Source organism: Quercus lobata, chromosome 3, assembly GCF_001633185.2.
Source record: "Quercus lobata isolate SW786 chromosome 3, ValleyOak3.0 Primary Assembly, whole genome shotgun sequence".
NCBI lineage: Eukaryota > Viridiplantae > Streptophyta > Magnoliopsida > Fagales > Fagaceae > Quercus > Quercus lobata.
This window is the reverse complement of record NC_044906.1, coordinates 67,701,960-67,722,408: the sequence shown is the minus strand read 5'-3', so window position 1 is coordinate 67,722,408 and position 20,449 is coordinate 67,701,960. Positions and strand designations below refer to the sequence as shown.

The following is a 20,449-nucleotide window of genomic DNA, read 5'->3' as shown; positions in this document are numbered from 1 at the left end:
AGAAGTTAGTAGAAAGAAAAAGACGAAAAAAAAAATGGAGGAAGAAGAAGAAGAAGGAAAGAATCACAAAACCAAAAGAACAAAAACCTATTGCATAGCGGGATAAATTTGTCCAAAATGATTTTTTTTTTGTCCCACACGTTTTCTCTTCAATTTTCTCCCCATTTTGGGGAGATAGCATTTTGGTATGTTTGGAGAAAACACCCAAGCCCCACCTGTTTTCTCTCCTATTTTCTTCTCTTATCAAACTCCAAAAAAGATTTATCTCCCCTCTTTTCCATCCTCCCTATAATCCACCCAATCAAACGGACTCTTAGGACATCTATCTCACTAGTTGTTCTATAATTTCATAAAAAACAAACGTTCTATTAATCCAAAAGTACAAAGAAAAAAGGAATTCCACTATTTTTTTCTAGTAGTCAATTGTGTTGGGTTATAAATCGACCTCAGTTAACCTAGTTGATTAATTATTCAATTTACATGCAATAACATGGAGGCAAGAACAAATTACCAATCTATAATAGAGTGCAGCAAAAAGTAAATTTAACACGGTAATTTGTTAACAAATGGAGAAAATCTTTACAATACAAAAACCCCACCAGATGAACTTCAAGTCACCACTCCCAAGAATCTATTAATTAAGAACAAGCGGTTACAAGTATAAGAAATACTACCACTACTCGGCCTATCCCAAAATACCAACTTACGGTTGAACCTTTACTCCAATCCCCAATTAGACTTGATCTTGTATAAGACTTCTTCCTTTTGCAAGGATTTCGGTACTAGACTAACACTAGCAACTTGAGAGTTGTTGTTGGGTGCAAAGTTCTTCAATCGATACTTGTAGATCTAAAAGTAGCTCGGTACATAACCCTGAGGCACACAAGAATCGTAGTAGTTTCATAGGAGTATGTATCACAATATATCTCTCTATGTATGATGATAGTCGTAAAATATGTCTTTTATAGCTTTGAAAACCTTATGCACAAAACTCTAGAAGGCTTTGGGCATCATTGGCCAAAAATAGATTTGAATAGTTGAAATCTGCATATCTCAATAGATCAAGAGGTATCGAGGTAAGTATTGCAATTCATTAAATCTCGATAGATCGAGAGATGTCAATCTAAGTATCGAGACTTTCTGTTTTATCTTTTCTACACTTGAAACTTGAGTAATCTTCATGTTTTCAATCATACCACTTGATGTATACGTCTTATGGTCTACTTGAACCCATTTAAAACTACCCAAATATAGGTGCAATGCATTTTATCATAGGAAATGCCAATTACATAAAAATATGACCCTTACAAATTAATTTTTTTTATTTAATATTCGTTGTAGTGTTAAAATGGTGGGAAAAATGACTAAAATAATTTTAGAGTTTTTGAGTAACCTTGTTATGAATTTTTTTAAATCCTAATTACTTATTGTGAAATGAGTTTATTGGATTTTACTATATTATCAAAATTTTAAATTGAAACTAAAATAATGATTGTCAATATTTATTTAAATTATTGATAATATGGTAAAATTTAATTTCCTCACTTTGCAATTGGTGATTTAGATTTTCAAAACACGTTAAAATTACATAGATTTTAAGAACACATTAAAAACTCTAAAAGATCCTAATTCAAAGAGGAATATTATAAGTCTTGAGACCTAATTTGTTTAGTCAAAACATAAAAGCAATTTGGTTTGTACGGGAAAAAAGATATTAATTTGTTCATGCTTGTTTGATTAAGTTTTTTTTTTTTTTTTTTTCTTATTTTAATTGGTTTATCTTTGAATTTTTCTTTTCCCTCATAAGCCAATGTGAAGGCATTCAGAAGTACAGGACCACTAGATAGTGTGAGAACATATAACAAACAAAAGCACCCAAAATAAGAACATTTCTTTCCAATGGATTAAAATTATTGCCAGTAGGATTGACGTTTGGGATGCTAGTTCTACTCTCTTCTGCTTATTCAATTGCTTCAAGAATAGACAATAACAATTTTCATCTAGGGTTCCTGAGAAAAATAAAAGAGGAGGAGGAGGAGGAGGAGGAGAGAGAAAGAAAGAGAGGAGAGAGGCATGGCTGTGTGTGGGTGCCGTCAGCTTTAGATGAAAGAGAAAAAGAATCTGTTAACTTTAGGTTGAAAGTTTTATCTTAAAATGAGTCATGAGCATTGCACATGACCTTTGCATGTATGTCTCTCTTTTTTTGACACCTGTCCTTTTTTGCAGCAATGTGCAGAAAATCTGTCCTTTTTTTAAATTATGCTAGTGTGGTCTTGATTTTTCATTTTGAGCGATGAAAAAGAATATGGAGTCCAACCAAAATACGCGTGGATGTGCTGATTCGTCTTCTAGTACTAAAGGGAAAAGGAAAATGAATTCATGCCTATCGTTCACATACGTCTATGCTTCCTTTTTTCAGTGAATTATGCATTTGATTTAGGTCTTTTTTGGATCTGCTATTTGTCACATCATGTCCATATTATTATATATGTCCGCCTCTCCTGAGCTTTTGTAAATTTCTTGAGCCTCATCATTGATCATACCTTAATAAGTTACAATATGTCTATAATGAGACCTTAAAGACTATGACCAGAGATATGCTTGCAACTTGCATCATTGCTGATCAGCTGAATACTATGAGCTGCATTCCTCACTATCCACTGTAACAAACTGAATTTCATATAAAACATTCAAAGGCTCATCAGGAGGGGCGTCATAAATCACAAAAATTAGAAGTTTTTCGACATCCCAAACAAGACGTGCCGATCAATTAGCTTCATGCAGTAGGCTTGCCGAAGCCGGCAGTGGGAGGGTTTAGTCATGAGCGACTCTTCAGCCATAGACATTAGAAAATAGCACCAAAGAAATTATCGGCTGAATCTAATGGATTTTTATTCTCTCACATCCACTATTTAACATTCATTTTTTTATATTTATTTTTATCATTAAATGTGGACATTTTTTTTTCTCGTTTTTTAAAATATTTACATTTTGGTATCAATTGTAACTATGTATATAACGGATATAAATAAGCGTAAAAAAAAAAAAATTTAGCCTCTCAGAAAATAAGAGTCTCATCATTTTTAGAAGAGTACTGTTCCATGCAACTGCTGTAGGATATAACTTTCGCTTCAATAAGTTTGGTTAACTACAATGCATGCACTGCTATATCTACATGCATTTTAGTGAGACACCACAATTTTTTTTTTTTTTTTTGAGAAGGAAGACACTTAGATACCTCAATGTTGTACTTAATTATTTGTTTATTTAACAAATACACATATAAATGTCATATATATATATATATATATATGGGTTTGATTCAAGTTATACCTGGTGTAATTTTAAATAATATTACACTACCCAATAACTTGTTATTGAATTAATATTTTGAAAATTCAACTGTTAAATTACATAATCTATATGTTCTTCTCATGTATGCCAATTTTCATATCAATCGGATTTTATTTACTATTTAATCCATAAACTCATCTTTTATGCATTATTTTAAACTACAAAAACTTAAATTTTAACAATTGATTGATGACATAACTATTAATATTTGATCACCTTAAAATTTTGCAAGCATGAAGAATATATAAAGATAATATAATCTAACAGTGGATTTGTCAATATTCGCATCCAATTAAAAAATATTGGGTGGTGTAATATTTTTAAAGTTACACTAGATGTAACTTAAATTCAATCCTCTCTCTCTCTCTATATATATATATGAATATGATCGACAGACAAACATAATGAATAACTGTCTAAATTATGTTTTTGAGGTGATTTATTGGACGGTAAGATTCATTGTGGGTATAAAATTATAGTAGTTACATTTGGACTTTTTTAATGGGAAATGCTAACAGATGCCCTTAGGGCAATAGTTAATACTCCATTTAAAGAAAATTTTTATGGAAAAAGAAAATAAAAAGCAATTAATGTTTTGACTTTGGATAGAATAGAATAATAGAAAAGAATACATGTGACCAATCATGATTAGTCTATTGAGAAGTCATAGTCGACTCCAAAATTTTGAGACTAGAATTTGATTGTTGTTATATCAAAGCAGTCAAACATATACTCTCAAGCTGCAAAAGGATTCAATCTAATTTAAGATGGTTATACAACTTTAAGCAAAAGCAAGAGAAATGCCCTGATCCATATTACTTTCAATCCTGCAAACACCAACATTGAAGACTATTAATCGTTTCAGTCTAATCTTATTCCATCGCTAGTGCAAATTAAAGGCAAATGAAAGAAGACCTGTTTTCAGCTAAAAAAAGGGAAGGAGACCTATGAATTGCCAGGCAGCTCTCATGCTAATTTGAAGATGCAGTGGATTTAGATTCATAGAAATCACTTAAATGCTTCAATTTAATTGTAGGCAAACTTTCATCACGTAGAGCAGAAAAGAGGGATTCTTTACATTAACCCCTGTCCAAAGCAGCTGGGCTCATAGGAATGAAACCAGCTGGGGACACAAGAGCATCCACTGAAATATCATTGGAAGTGACAGCTATAGCTCCTTCATCCACAATCTGCAGAGAATATGATAGTGCAACTGCAACCAATAACAATCAAGCATGTCTCAATAAAAAGACAAACATAACGATGTAGCTACATAGTTACTAAGGAATTATTCAAACAATCAACAGCAGTGGGTATTTACCGAGGAGGGGCTGCTTCCATTTCCGCTGCTTTGCAAGCTCTTGGTACTTCTTCAGGAACAAATCATAGTAGCTTTCAGATTTGACAATGCGTTGAAGTAAGAATGTAAGATACAAAACTAGACCAGATATTTATATATATGCAACAGAGTGCCTGTATGGTCATGTCTCTATTTCTAGACCCTAAATGTGTTTGGGGGTTCAACACTTTCTCATCAATTATATCATCCATATTTCCATTCTGATTATCTATTTTTGGTCAAACTAATCATATATGAGTCCATTGCTCAAAGATCATGAACAAATAAAGCACCAAAAGTGACGGTAAGTACTGGCAAGCAGTGTCGTTGAGATGGCTGTAACTTTTGTTGACCTAGTTCTTTGCAAGTTTATTAATGGCAATTTAAGTGAAATATATTCTTAATCAATGTTAAAACATAAAACTAACAAAGAAAAATCAACAAAGCTGATATAGAGGGTTTTAGTGGCCATGGCCCCCAATATTATTACTGCTAACTAATAAAAAAATAGTTAAACATAAAAAGAGACACATCAACCTACCCCCCACTACGGCCCAAACGTCTTCCAGATCTGTCAAATGCAAGCCCTGGCAGAATAAGAAGTGAAATGAGACAACGGAAATATATTAGAGGCCTCCCTATGCATCTAGTACTGGTAGGCAACCAAGAGAAAGGGTGAAAAAGAATGACCAGGTAAGATGAACAAATCAACTGGATTGCTTGCCTCCATAACTGCAACAAATATTTCACTCAGATAATTAACAGCTTTTACCAACCGCACCAAAAATGAATTATCAACTTCAGGAAGAAGCTACAGTTTAATTATATCATGGTGAAGAAGAATGGCCCCACATTGTAAAATTGAAAGAAGTCTGAGAGAGAGAGAGAGAGAGAGAGAGAGAATTTCTGTTTAATGTGGTAATTTAGATATGCACCTTGTGGATTTTGAACCCACAACCTCATGCTCCACCCATTCTTATGGAAGAAGGGCCTGTCATTTTAGCTAGGTCTCATAGGCAAGAGAGAGAGAGAGAGAGAGAAAATATAAAAGATGGCATCATCAGCCTCCTTAAATGTAAACTAATCTGGCAGCAGAGTACCAGAGAATTGATATTTAAAAAGAAAATTTTGGTCATTCACTGATTGATTAAGTAATCTAATTTCTCAAAGCAAAATTACATGTCTGATTGATGATCAACATGGAAAGCTGAAAACCCACCTATTTAGTCTTGAAAAATTACTAATACATACTGTAAATACAGTTCTCAATGCAACGGAAGGCTTCTTGACTATTGAGCTTCATGCCAATACAGAATTGGCCCACTATATCTAATATGTGGCGAACTCTGCATGACTTCGAATGTGTAAATCCAACATTTTTACGTTGTAATTGCTGCATCCGTATCAGGATACTGATCCCTCTACATGAGGAAATTTAAGCAGAACCATGATCCCTCTGATGGTGTCATACCAGAAATCTATTTGCACCACATGTCAACTGATGAGTTTTAAACGAAAAATTATTACTGAGTCCAAGTTGCCCTGTCATATTGGTGTACAACAGGAAACAAAGAAAGCTCAAAGGACATACTAGCATTAAGCATCAGTAATGCAAATAGATTCACACAAGTGACCCATGTAGAGTAATGAAGATTAGGAAATGATGAGCAACAAGAACAAATAGTAATGCTAATTTTCATTTTTTAAAGGTAAAGTGAATTTTCACATTGGGTACAAGAAAATAGATTAGCAAAGATAGAAACAATGTACCATCTTCACGTTGTTTCCCATCACAATCTACTAGAGATGGTTCCAAAATGTTCATCGAATTTATAATCAGATCATCAACACTCGAAATCTTTAGCATTCTCATGTTGCTATTCCTGTCCTCCACACGAGGAACATAAAGCTTTTTCTGTTCTGCAAATTACCCTTTTTAAGTTAAAAATCCACTGTAACAATCTCTAAAAGTGTAACAAATAACAACACATACATGCAATGTCCATATGTAAGTGTGTAACATAGAATATGAACTAAGAGCTTGAACACTACTTGCCTACTGTAATATGAAATCCAATGCAAGATCATCTTAATAACTATTGAAAATTGTGTTTCAATCATATTGGCCAAATCATGATATCTAGTGAGAATTTCTAAACGATTATTCATTAGATAATGCTTTAGAATACTAATCCCAATACGCTCAAGTCCGTTGTACTATTGTACTTCACTATTTTAATCTTGTACTATACTTGTATTTCAGTACTATTCCTGCTTTTATAAAAGTAGCCCTTTCAATATACAACAATAAAACCTTAGTCTCAAAATTTTTTTAGGGTTGGTCATGAATTCTCAATAAGGTCCACCAAATGTATTCTTTTCCTCCATTCTATTATATCTAAAGTTATAGTTTTTGTTATTTTTTAATTGATATGTCCTTTTTAACTACTTCTACTAATGTTATTTTTGGTCTTCCTTGAACTTTTCTCATTTCCTCAACTTAAATCGACTCAGCATTAATCTCACATGCCAAAATGTCAATGACAGAAAAAATTCAATGGAAAACCGAAAACGCACCTTGGGTTGGTTTGGATAAAACTTGTGACACAATTCTTGATGTGTCAACCTCTCTTAAAGCAGCACAGCTAATATAAGCACATAAACTCTTACTAGCCTTAAACCATGGAGCTTCTAATACAATACTCTGAATGGCATTATCTGAAAATGAAAAACCAAACGTAAATGCAACGTTGTTTTAGTTTACAAATTCCACAACGATAGCCCTATCAAGACACGTTAACACACGGGCATTTCTTTACTGTCACGTGGCATGGAGTCATAAGTTCACAATAATAAAATAAAATTTTCATTGAGGCAAAAATACAAACAGTTTAAAGTCAATTGGATAAATTAGAAGTTTTTCGGACCTTCTTCGGATCTCCGGATTGGGTCCATATTCTTGAGGTCCTTGCGTAATTTGGATCGGAGCGAGTGCTTTCGCTGAAATATTGCGTCGACCTCGTGAGGGTCGTCGTTATTGGTGGTCATGGTTACGAAGGAGCGGTTGGGTTCGGGTACGAGGCGTACGTTAGTGGGGTGCGATGAGAGAGGTGTGGGTGGAGATGCTAACGTGCGCGCCTGGGTGAGCATCACCACCTGCTTTGCACTGCTTATCATTTGCCTACCTGCCCTTGCTGTATAGTGACAAAACATTGCTTTGCGCTGTTTGCGAGTTTCGGTTGGGATTTGTTTTGCCAGCCACTAATGGATTTTCCTTTGATAAGATATGGACATAATTAATGAATTTCTTAGGGTCCGTTTGGGAGTTTATAAAGGAATGGAATGGAATGGAATGGAATGGAATGATCATTAAAGGAATGGAATGGAATAGAATAGAATGTAATGGATATAGTAGGGAAAAGAATGGAATGGAATGGAATGTGATTTAAAAATCTTGTTTGGATGTTATAAAATAAAGGAATGGAATGGAATGAAAAGTAAGTAACACCGTTTGGGAGTGACATTGAAAGGAATGGAATGGAATCATTTTATAATAACATTACTATTATACCCCTCATTTTAAAGAACATAAAAAATAATCAATGAGAACTTATAATTGCTTTGAAATGCTTAGTATTTAGTGGACAATGTGAAACTAGTTAGCCACAATTGGGTCTGTGTTAGATTATTGAATTACAATATTGTTTTGTCAAAGTGAATAGATTGTATCACGTTAATCAATAATTTAATAGATGAATATAATGGCATGAAAAATTAACAATAGTACAATTTCTTTATTTCAATTTGCAAATTTTTTTTAGGGGCTGCTAGTTTTAGATTGGATCTTTTTTGACTGGTATGCTTTACAATGGATTTGATAATTTAATACATCTCCATCTCCCAATTTCATTAAGGAAAAAAAAAATTATTGTAGCTAAAAAACAAGTTATGTATATTTCTATGTTGTAATGCAATTCACGCATCACATATTTATTCTCAACAAAATAAATATCGTCTAACAATGCAAATAAATATCTTTAAAAAAAAAAAAAAAAAAAAACTCCGGTAATGAGTCATGCCAAAACAAAACAAAATAACATAATCCATTCCAAAACTAAGGTTGGCCAAAAAATCCCACACTTTTTTAATTTTTAGGCCTAGACATCAGTGTCAATAAGACACATTTGCGCTCATGATCTGGGTAACCAAAGAACATCTCTTTATAAGTTGGATTTTCCATCAAAAATATGTAGGCCTCAGGCATAAAAAAATTTATATTAAAAATAATCTACTCTAACTTATTAAAGTTCTAAACTACTATTATTTTAATTAAAATACTTTTCATTTTATTTTCTTCTCATTTTAAATTTTTTTTACTCTTGTTTTTTTCTTAACCACACACCTGTCCTTGTACACTAACTTTAACATCTTAATAAGTTGTAAACAAATGCATAAAATATATTATGTATATATTTTGTTTAGACAGAAAGGGAATTGACGTTGATAAATTATAACATAGATTGATGGATAGAAAAGGGAACTATCTTGGTCTGTACAAAAACACTATATATCACTCTCATGAATCACTAGCAAACAGTTCATAAAAATTTAAAAAAAAAAAAAAAAAAAAAAAAAAAAAAAGACTAGCAAACAACCGAAAAGAAAAAGAAAAAGATAGACATACTTGGTTTAAGCAATATTTGAAAATTGCAGCAGACAAAAAAAAAAAAAAAAGACCAGCGACAGTAGCTTCACTTTGTAGAGGACGGACAATATTGTGCAAGAATTATAGCTTTATTTTTCTTACGGCTGAATGAGAAAAAAAAGGTTGATATTAAAGGGGTATTTTAGGGATTTTAACAAAAATTTCATTAAACCTAAATTCATTTCCTCCCATTCCTCCCAATTTTGAAGGGAACAAAAATTTGAGGTTTTGAGGGAAAATGGAGGAATGAGCATTCCCTCCTAACCATTCCATTCCCTCCCACTTAAACTCCCAAACAAGGGAATGGACATTCCATTCCCTCCGTTAAAACTCCCAAACAAGAGGAGGGAAGAATATTCTAAAAATATTCCTTTTATTCCATTCCATTCCATTCCATTCCCTCCTCCCAAACAGAGCCTTAATGCTTTGAAAAGTTCACGTTTTTAAAAAAAAAAAAATTTTAAAAAAATTATAGTTTGCTTCATCTTTATTCTCACAAATTTTACATGCATGTGAGAATTTTTTTTTTTTTTTTAATGAAAAAATAATGGCCTTATGCATGTGATCATTGACTCAACCCACTTAAACCCGTTATTAACGGGGTGGGGCACTCCTAAGCAGTGGCAGCTCTAAGATTTTTTTCTAGGGGGGTCAGCAGTGGTGAAACTAGAAATTTATCATAGGGGCAAATAAAAATATTAAAATTTTTTTTACATGTGCAACTTTCATATTATAACATTATACAATAATCTAAAATAGTATTCTAAATATAATTTAGTATAAATATTAGTAAGAAAACAACCATTAAATGCATAAACAAATATATTTGAATAACTAATAATACACGTGGCCAAAGTCAGACTAATAGTAAATGTGAATCTAAGAAAAAAAAATAGTAGCTAATATAAGTTTTAACTTTTGAAGTGTATGACTTCTTAATCACACACGTGGTCAGTCTCTTGAAATTGGAGCAAGCACTAAAAAACTTTTTGGATTTGGAAATCTATAGAGGATTTATCAAATTACTTGATCAAATAAAGAAAAAAACTAAGAAAACATAGAAGGGAAAAAGAAAAATAAAGAGATTGAGGAAAGAATCACAAATATTGATACAGATCTATTGGTTATAACAATAGTGTACTTTTTTGTTGATGAAGATGAAAAGTGCAGGGAAAAATCTGCTGTCAATGGAAAAGTAAGCCAAAGTCTTGGAATTTTTTTTTTTTTTTTAAGCTATGAGCAAAAATTTGAAACATATTTTTTCTTTCTTATAAAATTAAATATTTTAAGAGTAGTGCTATTGACACAACACTTTCACAACAAAACCTATGTGGCAAGTTGTTAAAGGTAGAAAAAAAGTGATGTTAGTTATAGGTCCTGATAAAAACCAGTTACAACTTATCACTTAACCTTTATTATTAAATTATTATGAAAATATTGTAAAAGTAGCATTAAAATGATCATATTCAAACTTATATCAGTTGGGTTTAAACAAAATTTAGGGCTAGGGGGTTCAAAATTTTATTTTAGGGGCTAAAAAAAATTTATTAAAAATTATATATATATATTTATGGCTAGGTCAGGGGGTTCATTTGAACCCTCTGGCCTTAAGGTAAAGCCACTCCTGCCCCTGGGCACATTAGGGCTCTCCGCGCCGTGGCACAGTATTTTTGCGAAGTGCACGACTCAAGCTCAACAACTTTTGAACTCGCAAGTGTGACCAAATTCAGGACTCCTGCCAACATGCCACGCCCTCAAGGGGGCATGCATGTGAGATTGTTGGTTTAGAAGTTAGAACATCATTAATTTGAGGAAAAACTATCAAATTTATCGGGTAATATCCATATGTATCATCCTAGATTTTAAGTTTTAAATATTTATGATCCTCAAAATTTATGTAATTAAAATTGTTCTATAAGTGGAGTGGAGGGACCAGAATTGAGATCAATGGTTAAGAACCAACATAGGATGGAAATTAGTTTGAACGCTTGAGTTTAGAGCATCTGAGCCATTCAACGAGATAGTCAAGTCCGCCATAGAAATTGAACTATGCCTAAACAAGCCTAAAATTTGACTTACATCAATACTACTTCCAACCACTTCTCTAACCAATTGATGGGTTTGAGGGAATTTGATTGGGCATGAGACAAATCAAGAGAAAAACAATTTTCAAGGATCATGGAACAAAAGCACTTCAAGAGTACAAGACTAGTATAAATAGAGGCCTAGCCTTAGAAAGGTATGCAATTCTTCCAATGAAATACTCCATAGTCTGTAATTGGTACACTATTATCCAACTAAAACATCAAAAAATAACTAAACAGATCAACTCTATTCACAAGAGATTGTGGTACGGAAAAGAATAATGCTAATACCACAACAAATTCCGCAACTTTTATTATAATTTGCTTACGTGACAAGTTGTGAGTGATAAAGTTGTAGACCCACTATATGGATCCACCATTTTACTTCACTACTCACAACTCACCATGTAGCAAAATTATGGTGAAGTTGTGAGTTTTGTTTAGTGCTAGCATCATTCGGAAATATCATATCCCATGTTCAATTCCTTCATGCATGGCCTCTACTCGGCAATGACCTTCTTAACCAAGGAGAATCCTAGTACCGACCAAATGTTATTAGAATTCTAAATTTTAGGTTCCGTTTGGTTGGATGGTGGAAAAGTAGGAGAATAAAAAAAATAAGAAAGGGGTAAAAAAAGTGAGAGAATATAAAAAATTTTAATTTTCTCTCGTGGTATTTGGTTATGGGTGGAAAAGTAGAGGAATGAAAAACTTTTTTTATTTGGTTGAAAAGAAAAATGAGATGATAGAAAATGTAGATTATATAAATTTACTCATGCCCCTATTAGATAATAAATAAATAAAGGTAACACATTATTTCTTTTATTAAAAATTTATGTATGGATGTTCACTTCATTATATTAAAAAACATGGCACAAGAACTCAAAACAAATGAGAGTAAAAAACGGATGAAAAAATAATCATAAACCAAAAGAACAAAAACCTATTGCATGGGGGGATAAATTTGTCCAAAATGATGTATTTTTTGTCCCACACATTTTCTCTTCAATTTTCTCCCCATTTTGGGGAGATAGCATTTTGGTAGGTTAGGAGAAAACACCCAAGCCCCACCTATTTTCTCTCCTATTTTCTTCTCTTACCAAACTCCAAAAAGATTTACCTCCCATCTTTTCCATCCTACCTATAATCCACCCAACCAAACGAACTCTTAGGAAATCTATCTCACTAGCTGTTCTTTAAATTCTTAAAAAAACAAACGTTCTATTAATCCAAAAGTACAAAGCAAAAAGGAATTCCACTATTTTGTTCTAGTAGTCAATTATTTTGGGTTATAAACCGACCTTAGTTAACCTAGTCGATTAATTATTCAATTTACATGCAATAACGTTGAGGCAAGAACAACTCACCAATCTATAATAAAATGCAGCAGAAAGTAAATTTGACACAGTAATTTGTAAACAAATGGGGAAAACCTTTACAATGCAAAAACCAAACCAAGTAAATTTCAAGTCACCACTCCCAAGAATCTATTAATTAAAAACAACCGGTTACAATTATAAGAAATATTACCACTACCTAGCCTATCCCAAAATACCAACCTACAGTTGCATCTTTGCTTCAATCCCCAATTGGATTTGATCTTGTATAAGAATTCTTCCCTTTGCAAGGATTCCAGTACATGATTAACACCAGCAACTTGAGAGTTGTTGCTGAGTGCAAAGTTCTTCAATCCAGGCTTGTAGATCTAAAAGTAGCTTTGTACATAACCCTAAGGCACACAAGAGTCACAAGAGTTTCACAGGAGTATGTATCACAATATATGTCTCTATATATGATAACAGCCATAAAATACGTCTTTTATAGCTCTGAAAACCTTATGCATGAAACTCTAGAAGGCTTTGGTCAACATGGGCCAAAAATAGATCTGAATAGTTGAAATTTGCATATCTCAATAGATCAAGAGATATCAAGGTAAGTATTGCAATTCATTAAATCTCGATAGATCGAGAGATGTCGAGCTAAGTATCAAGACTTTTTGTTTTATCTTTTCTACACTTGAAACTTGAGTAATCTTCCTATTTTCAATCATACCACTTGATGTATAAGTCTTATGGTCTACTGGAACCCACTTAAATCTACCTAAATACAGGTGTAGTGCATTTTATCATAGGAAATGCCAATTACATAAAAATATAACCCTTACAAATTACTCTTTTTTTTAATATTTTTTGTAGTGTTAAAATGGTGGGAAAAATTACTAAGATATTTTTAGAGTTTTTAAGTAACCCTGTTATGAATTTTTTTTTTAAATCCTAAATACTTATTGTGAAATGATTTTATTGGATTTTAATATATTATCAAAATTTTAAATTGATACTAAAATAATGATTGCTAATATTTATTTTAATTATTGATAATATGGTAAAATTTAATTTCCTCACTTTACAATTGGTGATTTAGATTTTCAAAACACGTTAAAATTACATAGATTTTAAGAACACATTAAAATTACATTAAAAACTCTAAAAGATCTTAATTCAAAGAAGAATATTATAAGTCTTGAGACCTAATTTGTTTAGTCAAAACAAAAAAGCAATTTGGTTTGTATGGGGAAAAAGGTATTAATATTGTGGGTGCCCGAGGACCAAGGATGAAGTTGAAGGGTCACAGCATTGGCCCGAGGACCAAGGATGAAATTGAAAGGTCGCAGCATTGACGTGGAAATGCTATTAGCCACAGCCCCAAGAAAGGAAGCCCCTGAGGAGGAGAATAAATGAATTATGGTACTCTGTGGTATTCTAAGTGGGAGCTAGAATCTGAAGAAAGTGGAAGTCAGTGGGCAGTAAGGAAGCTTCTGGCCTGGTGTAGCCTATTGCATCCACATTAAATGGTAGACAACAACTTTATCAACCGTATTGATGAGAAAGTGACCTGAACAGTATAAGCCACAGTTAAGTAGACTCCTTCCACCATCTCCTTCAGATGTGAAATGTAACAAATGTTAAAAAAGGAGGGAGGTTAGGTAGAAATGGATGGTGGAGATGTAATGGAGGTAGATGTATATAAGAAAAGGGGAGAGCATTAGAAAGGGGATCGAGAAAAGAGAAAAGAAATTAGAAGGAAGAACATTGAAAGAAGAGAGTGAACATTATTACTTTTCATACAGACTTAGTCTCCTTGAGAGAACTTCTGGAGAGTTGGATAGTCATTTGTTCCTTAATATAAACCTTATTTTTCCTAGTTGTTGTCCTTGAGCTAAGCCCTATATTGTTGTTTGTTCCCTCCTCTAACAAATTCTATTGATTTGAGTTAGGGTTGAAAGGCACGACCCACTACTTTAGGTGGGCCTTGACCACTTATTTTTCTGGCCCCTACAATTGACGCCATCTGTGGGAACAAGAGGTTGTGGAGGATCTGTCTTGAGTACTTATGGCTAACGTAGGCCAAGATAGGGAGGAGTCAGTTTACTCCTAGAGGGAAAACCAATTTGTTAACTTAGAACGTAGGAGAGAAAGGCAACATACCCCAAGTGTTGTGGTGGAATCTTATCACACTAAAAGTACTGAGCGAAGTCATTCCAAGTCCAGGAGTCATGTTTCACATGATCAGGAGACATTGAAGTTACAACGAGAAGTTGATCGTCTATGCAGGAAGTTGAGGTGCAGGAAGCGTGATAGGAAGAGCCCATCTTCCCTATCAAGTGAGGGCTCGAGGGGAAGCCATGACCACTCATACTGGCATAGGTCTAGAACTCCACCTAGCGAGTCTTACACAGCTTCTTCACAGCAGGACAAGTTGGAGAAAGGCCACAACAAACGTGGAAAGGGACCTTCTCATCACACCATGGAAAATGATGCTATGAGTAAAGCCCTACAACAGATTTCTAAGTCCTCTTTTGTAAGGAGGATTAATAAGGCTAGACTCTCTTATCGGTTTTCCTAGCCAATGTTCACCGTATATAATAGAAGGATTGATCCGGTGGAGCATGTCAATCACTTTAATTAGAAGATGGTTGTCCATGCCAGCAATGAGGCCCTTATGTGCAAGGTGTTCCCCTCTAGCTTTGGGCCAGTCGCCATGCGTTGGTTTGATGCTTTGGAGGAGGGGTCAATTGGATCATTTGAAGAGCTGACAAAAGCATTTGGTGCTAGATTCATAACTTGCAATAGAGTCCCCAGACCAGTGGATTCTTTGCTATCTATGGTCATGAGGGAGGGGGAGACCCTCAAGATTTACTCGAACCGGTATTGGGAAACATACAATAAGGTAGATGGAGATTTTGAGGATGTGGTAATAAGGACCTTCAAAGTTGGCCTTCCGACAGAGCATGAGTTGAGGAAGTCATTAGCAAAGAGGTCTACTTTGAACATGCGCCAATTTATGGATCGTATAGACAAGTACAAGAGGTTAGAGGAGGACCAAATACAGGGAAAAGCTAAAGCTAAAATGTTCCCCAAGAAGAGGGATCCTCGAGGAGGAGGGTATCATAATGATCGGCCTCGAAGAGATTTCCCTAGTTATGCGACATCCATGAGGGTTCAATTGGTCAATTCACTATTTAAGGAGCCGGTGTACCAGATACTAGAGAAGATAAAAAATGACCAATTTTTCAAGTGGCCCAATAGGATGGGTGGAGATCCATCCAGGAGGAACCAAAGCCTCTACTGTGATTGCCATCGGGACAGGGGACACACCACGGAGGACTGCAGGACCTTGCGTGATCACCTCAGTTAGTTGGCGAAGGTAGGGAAACTCAATTATTTCCTACATTAGCCTGGGGAACAGGTCGGACACTCTGAAAGTGGGATGCATGAAGACGACACTCCTCGACCAGCGTTGGGCACTATTAATGTGATCTTGGCTAGGCTCAGGAGTAATGTCAGGGTAAGTTCCAAAATCATGTCCGTGGTGGGGGGCTCTGACCTGGAAGCCAAAAATCAGACTCCCAAAAGAGCAAGGGTGATGGTCACCCCTACCCTGAGTTTTTCAGAGGAGGATAAGCAGGGAACCCTCCAACCATATGATGACACCCTAGTTGATACTATTAGGACTGGGGGCTATGATGTGAAGAGAGTACTGGTTGACCAAGGAAGTAGAGCAGAAATCATGTACCTAGATCTGTACTGGGGGCTAAACTTGAGGCCTGAGGACCTGGATAGGTATGATTCTCCACTAATGGGTTTTGATGGCAAAATGGTGGTCCCCCGAGGAATGATAAGACTGCTCGTACAGGTCGGTGATGTGGAGGTCCAGATTAATTTTATTGTAGTAGAAGCATTCTCCCTATACACGGCTATCTTGGCTAGACCCTGGTTTCACGCCATGGGGGCAGTGCCCTCAACATTGCATCTGAAGGTCAAGTACCCTACTCAGGGGAGAGTTGGTAGGTGATCAAGCCATGGCCAGGCAGTGCCTGATATCAGCAATCATGCAGCAATCTTTAGGTCTTGCCGTGGTGACTATGGATTAAATCCCATAGCAGCCAAAAGGGCCTACAGGGGGGCAGCAAACTGAGACATTGGGAGAATCATCTGAGGAGTTGGAAAATGTGGTAATAGGGCTGGACCTAGAGCAATATTTCCAAGTAGGCTCACAGTTGTTGCCCATGGAAAAGGCAGAATTGGTGAAGTTCCTAAAGACAAACATTGATGTTTTTTCATGGAATGCTTATGACGTTCTAGGAATTGATCCTGAGTTAGCATGTCACCGATTAAACATAAATCCCGAGGCTATGCCACGTAAGCAGCCTCCTTGGTGATCATCCAAAGACCATGCCGAGGCAGTCTGGACAGAGGTGAACAAGTTGAAGCAGGCTGGAGCTATTAAGGAAATTTTCTGCCCCGAGTGGTTGGCCAACATAGTAGTGGCTAAAAAGAAAAACGGGAAGTGGCGAGTGTGTGTGGATTTTACGGACTTGAACAAAGTCTGTCCAAAGGACCCCTTCCCCATTCCTAGAATTGACCAACTGGTGGATGCTACGGTAGGACATCATTAAATGAATTTCCTGGATGCTTTTCAGGGTTACCATCAGATACCTCTATCATTGTCTGACCAGGAGAAAACGTCATTTTGTACCCCAAATGGGAACTATCATTATCGTGTGATGTCCTTTGGCCTAAAAAACGTAGGATCCACTTATCAAAGAATGGTGACGTGGATGTTTGAAACACAAATTGGGAGGAACATAGAGGCATACATTGATGATATGGTAGTTAAGAGTAAGAAGGTAGAAGAGCATCTGGCCGATTTGGGAGAAACTTTCTCAATATTGAGAGAGCATAAACTATGCCTCAACGCAGCCAAATGTTCTTTTGGGGTTAGCTTAGGAAAATTCCTAAGGTACATGATTACTCACCGCGGAATCGAAGTCAATCCAAAACAGATCAGGGCTATTAACAGTTTGCACCCTCCTCAGAATCCTAAGGAGGTGTAGAGGTTGACTGGGATGACAGTAGCCTTAAACAGGTTCATCTCCCAGTCTGAGGACAAGTGTCGTCCTTTCTTCTGGTTACTTCATAAGTGGAAGGATTTTCAATGGACTGAGGAGTGTGTAATGGCTTTTGAGGACCTCAAACAGTACTTGTCTAATCCACCGATACTTTTCTGACCTAATAATGAGGAAGTGTTATATGCATACCTAGCAGTCACCAAATACGTTGTTAGCTTTGTCCTAGTCAGGAACAAGGACGAAATTCAGAGGCCCGTCTACTATGTTAGCAAATCCCTACAGGAGGTTGAGATGCGCTATCTTCCCTTGAAAAAGGCAGTGCTGGCCATTGTGCATGCCACTAGAAAGCTTCCTCATTACTTCCAAGCCCATACCGTTGTGGTGCTTACCCAGCTCCCTTTGCAAGTCCTACTATGGAAATCTGATTAAACTAGCAAGATTGCTAAATGGGGAACCAAGTTAGGAGCTTATGATGTCAAGTACATGCCTCAGACTACCATAAAAGGACAGGTTTTAGCAGACTTTGTAGTAGAGTTCGCCGAGGGTGTCCCTAAGGAGGAAAATGCAGTTATGGGTGTATTGGTCTCATCGGCCATAGTTGCCCCCTCGTGGAAAGTTTATATGGATGGAGCTTCCAACCGAAAGGGGGCAGGAGTAGGGATTGTGTTGGTCACCCCCAAGAAGCTGATAATTGAAAAATCATTACGACTGGGATTCTCAGCCACCAACAATGAGGCCGAGTACAAGGCCTTGCTAGCAAGGATAGCTATGGTCAAGCTGCTGGGAGGAGACACGGTAGAATTGTACTTGGATTCTAAACTGATCATGGGCCAAGTCGATGGTGACTTTGAAACTCAGGATGAAAGGATGCAGGGGTACCTTGCTAAAGTACATAATGCCCGAGCTCAATTTAAGGGTTTTATTTTAAAGCAAATCCCGAGGGAACAGAACTCTCATGTAGATTCTCTAGCAATGTTGGCCACTTCACTAGAGTCAAGCCTTCCTCGGGTTGTTATTGAGGAGATGGACCATGGATGTCAATACCGTACCGTACCGGCCGTACCGGCCGGAATATACCGTACCGGCCAGCAATCCGGTACACTCGACCCCCCTGTTTCGTACCGGAAAAAATACCGGCCGTACCGGCCTTGTACCGGCCGTACCGGCCAATTTCGGGCAATACCGGCCGGTACAGAAAAAAGTTTTTTTTTTTTTTTTTTTTTTTTTTTTTTTTTTTTTTAAGTTTTGTAATTTTTGAATTTTTGTTAAGACAAAATGGTAACTTATTTGTATTAACTTATTAATATTATTTGCTTTCTTAGTATGCAATGGTAACTTTTAAGCTTTATATTTTATTTTTTTTCCCTTTTAATTGATACTAAAGTCTAAAACCATGAATAACTAGTTCTAAATTGAGGAAATGTTTTATGGTAAACTTTTATATTTATTATAATATATATATATATATACACAAACACATACATACATACATATATATATATATATATATATTTATAAATATAAAAAATAGCGGTAAACCCGAAACGGTACACCGGTATTGACCGGTATCCGAAATATATCGTACCGGTGGCCAAACCGGTACGGCCTCCGGTACGGTATTGACATCCTTGAGATGGACACCTCAAGTCTTATAGGGGCATCTTTGATAGGGGTGTGCAGCTTCCATGTGGGGCCGAGTTGGATGGACCCCATAGTAACCTTTTTGAAGCAGGGATCCTTGCCTGAAGACAAGTGTGAGGCGGAGAAGATACGCAGAGCTGCCCCTCGCTATTGGCTGTCTGAGGAGCAGAAGCTGTACAAGCACTTTTACTCAGGGCCATATTTATTATGCGTACACCCAGAAGCCATGGAGCCCTTATTGGAAGAACTGCATGAAGGCATTTGTGGGAGTCATACAGGAGAAAGGTCTCTAGCACATAAGGCCCTCACCTAGAGGTACTATTGGCCTAGCATACAAAAAACCTCTTAGGATTATGTAAAAAAGTGTGACCAATGTCAAATGTATGCCCTAAATATCCACCAGCCGGGTGGAATTCTGAATCCTTTGTCTAACCCCTTGCCATTCGCTCAGTAGGGCTTGGATATAGTGGGACCCTTGCCCTGAGCTATTGGGAATCGAAGATGGCTCCTCATTGGCACAAACTACATTACCAAATGGGTGGAAGCTAAGCCCCTCGCCAATATCAGGGGCATGGATGCTAAGAGATTCATCTGAAGGAACATTGTCACCAGGTTTGGAGTTCCTTACACAATGATCTCACATAACGGCCTTCAATTTGACAGTAAAGCCTTCCGGAGATATTGCGGAGAGTTAGGGATTAGGAATGGGTATTCTACACCTACTTATCCTCAGGGGAATGGGCAGGCCAAGGCCACCAATAAAGTTATAGTGGCTGGGTTGAAAAAAAGCCTGAACGATACTAAGGGAAAATGGGTGGATGAACTGCCCCACGTGTTATGGACCTATCGTACTACACCTCGAAGATCAACGAGGGAGACCCCTTTTTCAATGGCCTATGGGTCAGAAGCAGTAATCC

General features: G+C 36.1%; 1 protein-coding gene and 1 pseudogene across 4 annotated transcripts; one reads left to right on the top strand and one right to left on the bottom strand.

Moving 5' to 3' along the window:
* Window positions 1-3,996: 3,996 nt before the first annotated feature.
* LOC115978672 (5-formyltetrahydrofolate cyclo-ligase, mitochondrial-like) lies at window positions 3,997-7,990 on the bottom strand. 4 transcript variants are annotated; one of them, XM_031100511.1, is made up of 8 exons: window positions 7,621-7,990; window positions 7,271-7,411; window positions 6,464-6,613; window positions 5,384-5,425; window positions 5,235-5,280; window positions 4,676-4,746; window positions 4,270-4,567; window positions 3,997-4,181 (listed from the first exon to the last, which is right to left on the bottom strand). In XM_031100511.1, exons 1-7 carry the CDS (start codon window positions 7,904-7,906, stop codon window positions 4,434-4,436), a joined length of 870 nt encoding a protein of 289 aa, XP_030956371.1. In that variant the 5' UTR covers window positions 7,907-7,990; the 3' UTR covers window positions 3,997-4,181; window positions 4,270-4,433. The 4 variants fall into 4 exon arrangements, with proteins under 4 accessions (XP_030956371.1, XP_030956372.1, XP_030956373.1 ...); XM_031100512.1 differs by having other exon boundaries at window positions 4,300-4,567; XM_031100513.1 differs by lacking the exon at window positions 3,997-4,181 and having other exon boundaries at window positions 4,425-4,567; window positions 4,676-4,724.
* A 7,311-nt stretch (window positions 7,991-15,301) lies between these two features.
* On the top strand, window positions 15,302-19,845 carry LOC115981321 (annotated as a pseudogene).
* Window positions 19,846-20,449: the final 604 nt, after the last annotated feature.

Bases quoted from the DNA above. Each gene is read 5' to 3' on its own strand.
- LOC115978672 (XM_031100511.1), bottom strand. From the start codon at position 7,906: ATGTTTTGTCACTATACAGCAAGGGCAGGTAGGCAAATGATAAGCAGT. The intron at 6,614-7,270 runs GTGCGTTTTCGG...GGTAATTTGCAG, and splicing joins TTTATCCAAACCAACCCAAG to AACAGAAAAAGCTTTATGTT. The intron at 5,426-6,463 runs GTACATTGTTTC...TATTTGTTGCAG, and splicing joins TGGGAAACAACGTGAAGATG to TTATGGAGGCAAGCAATCCA.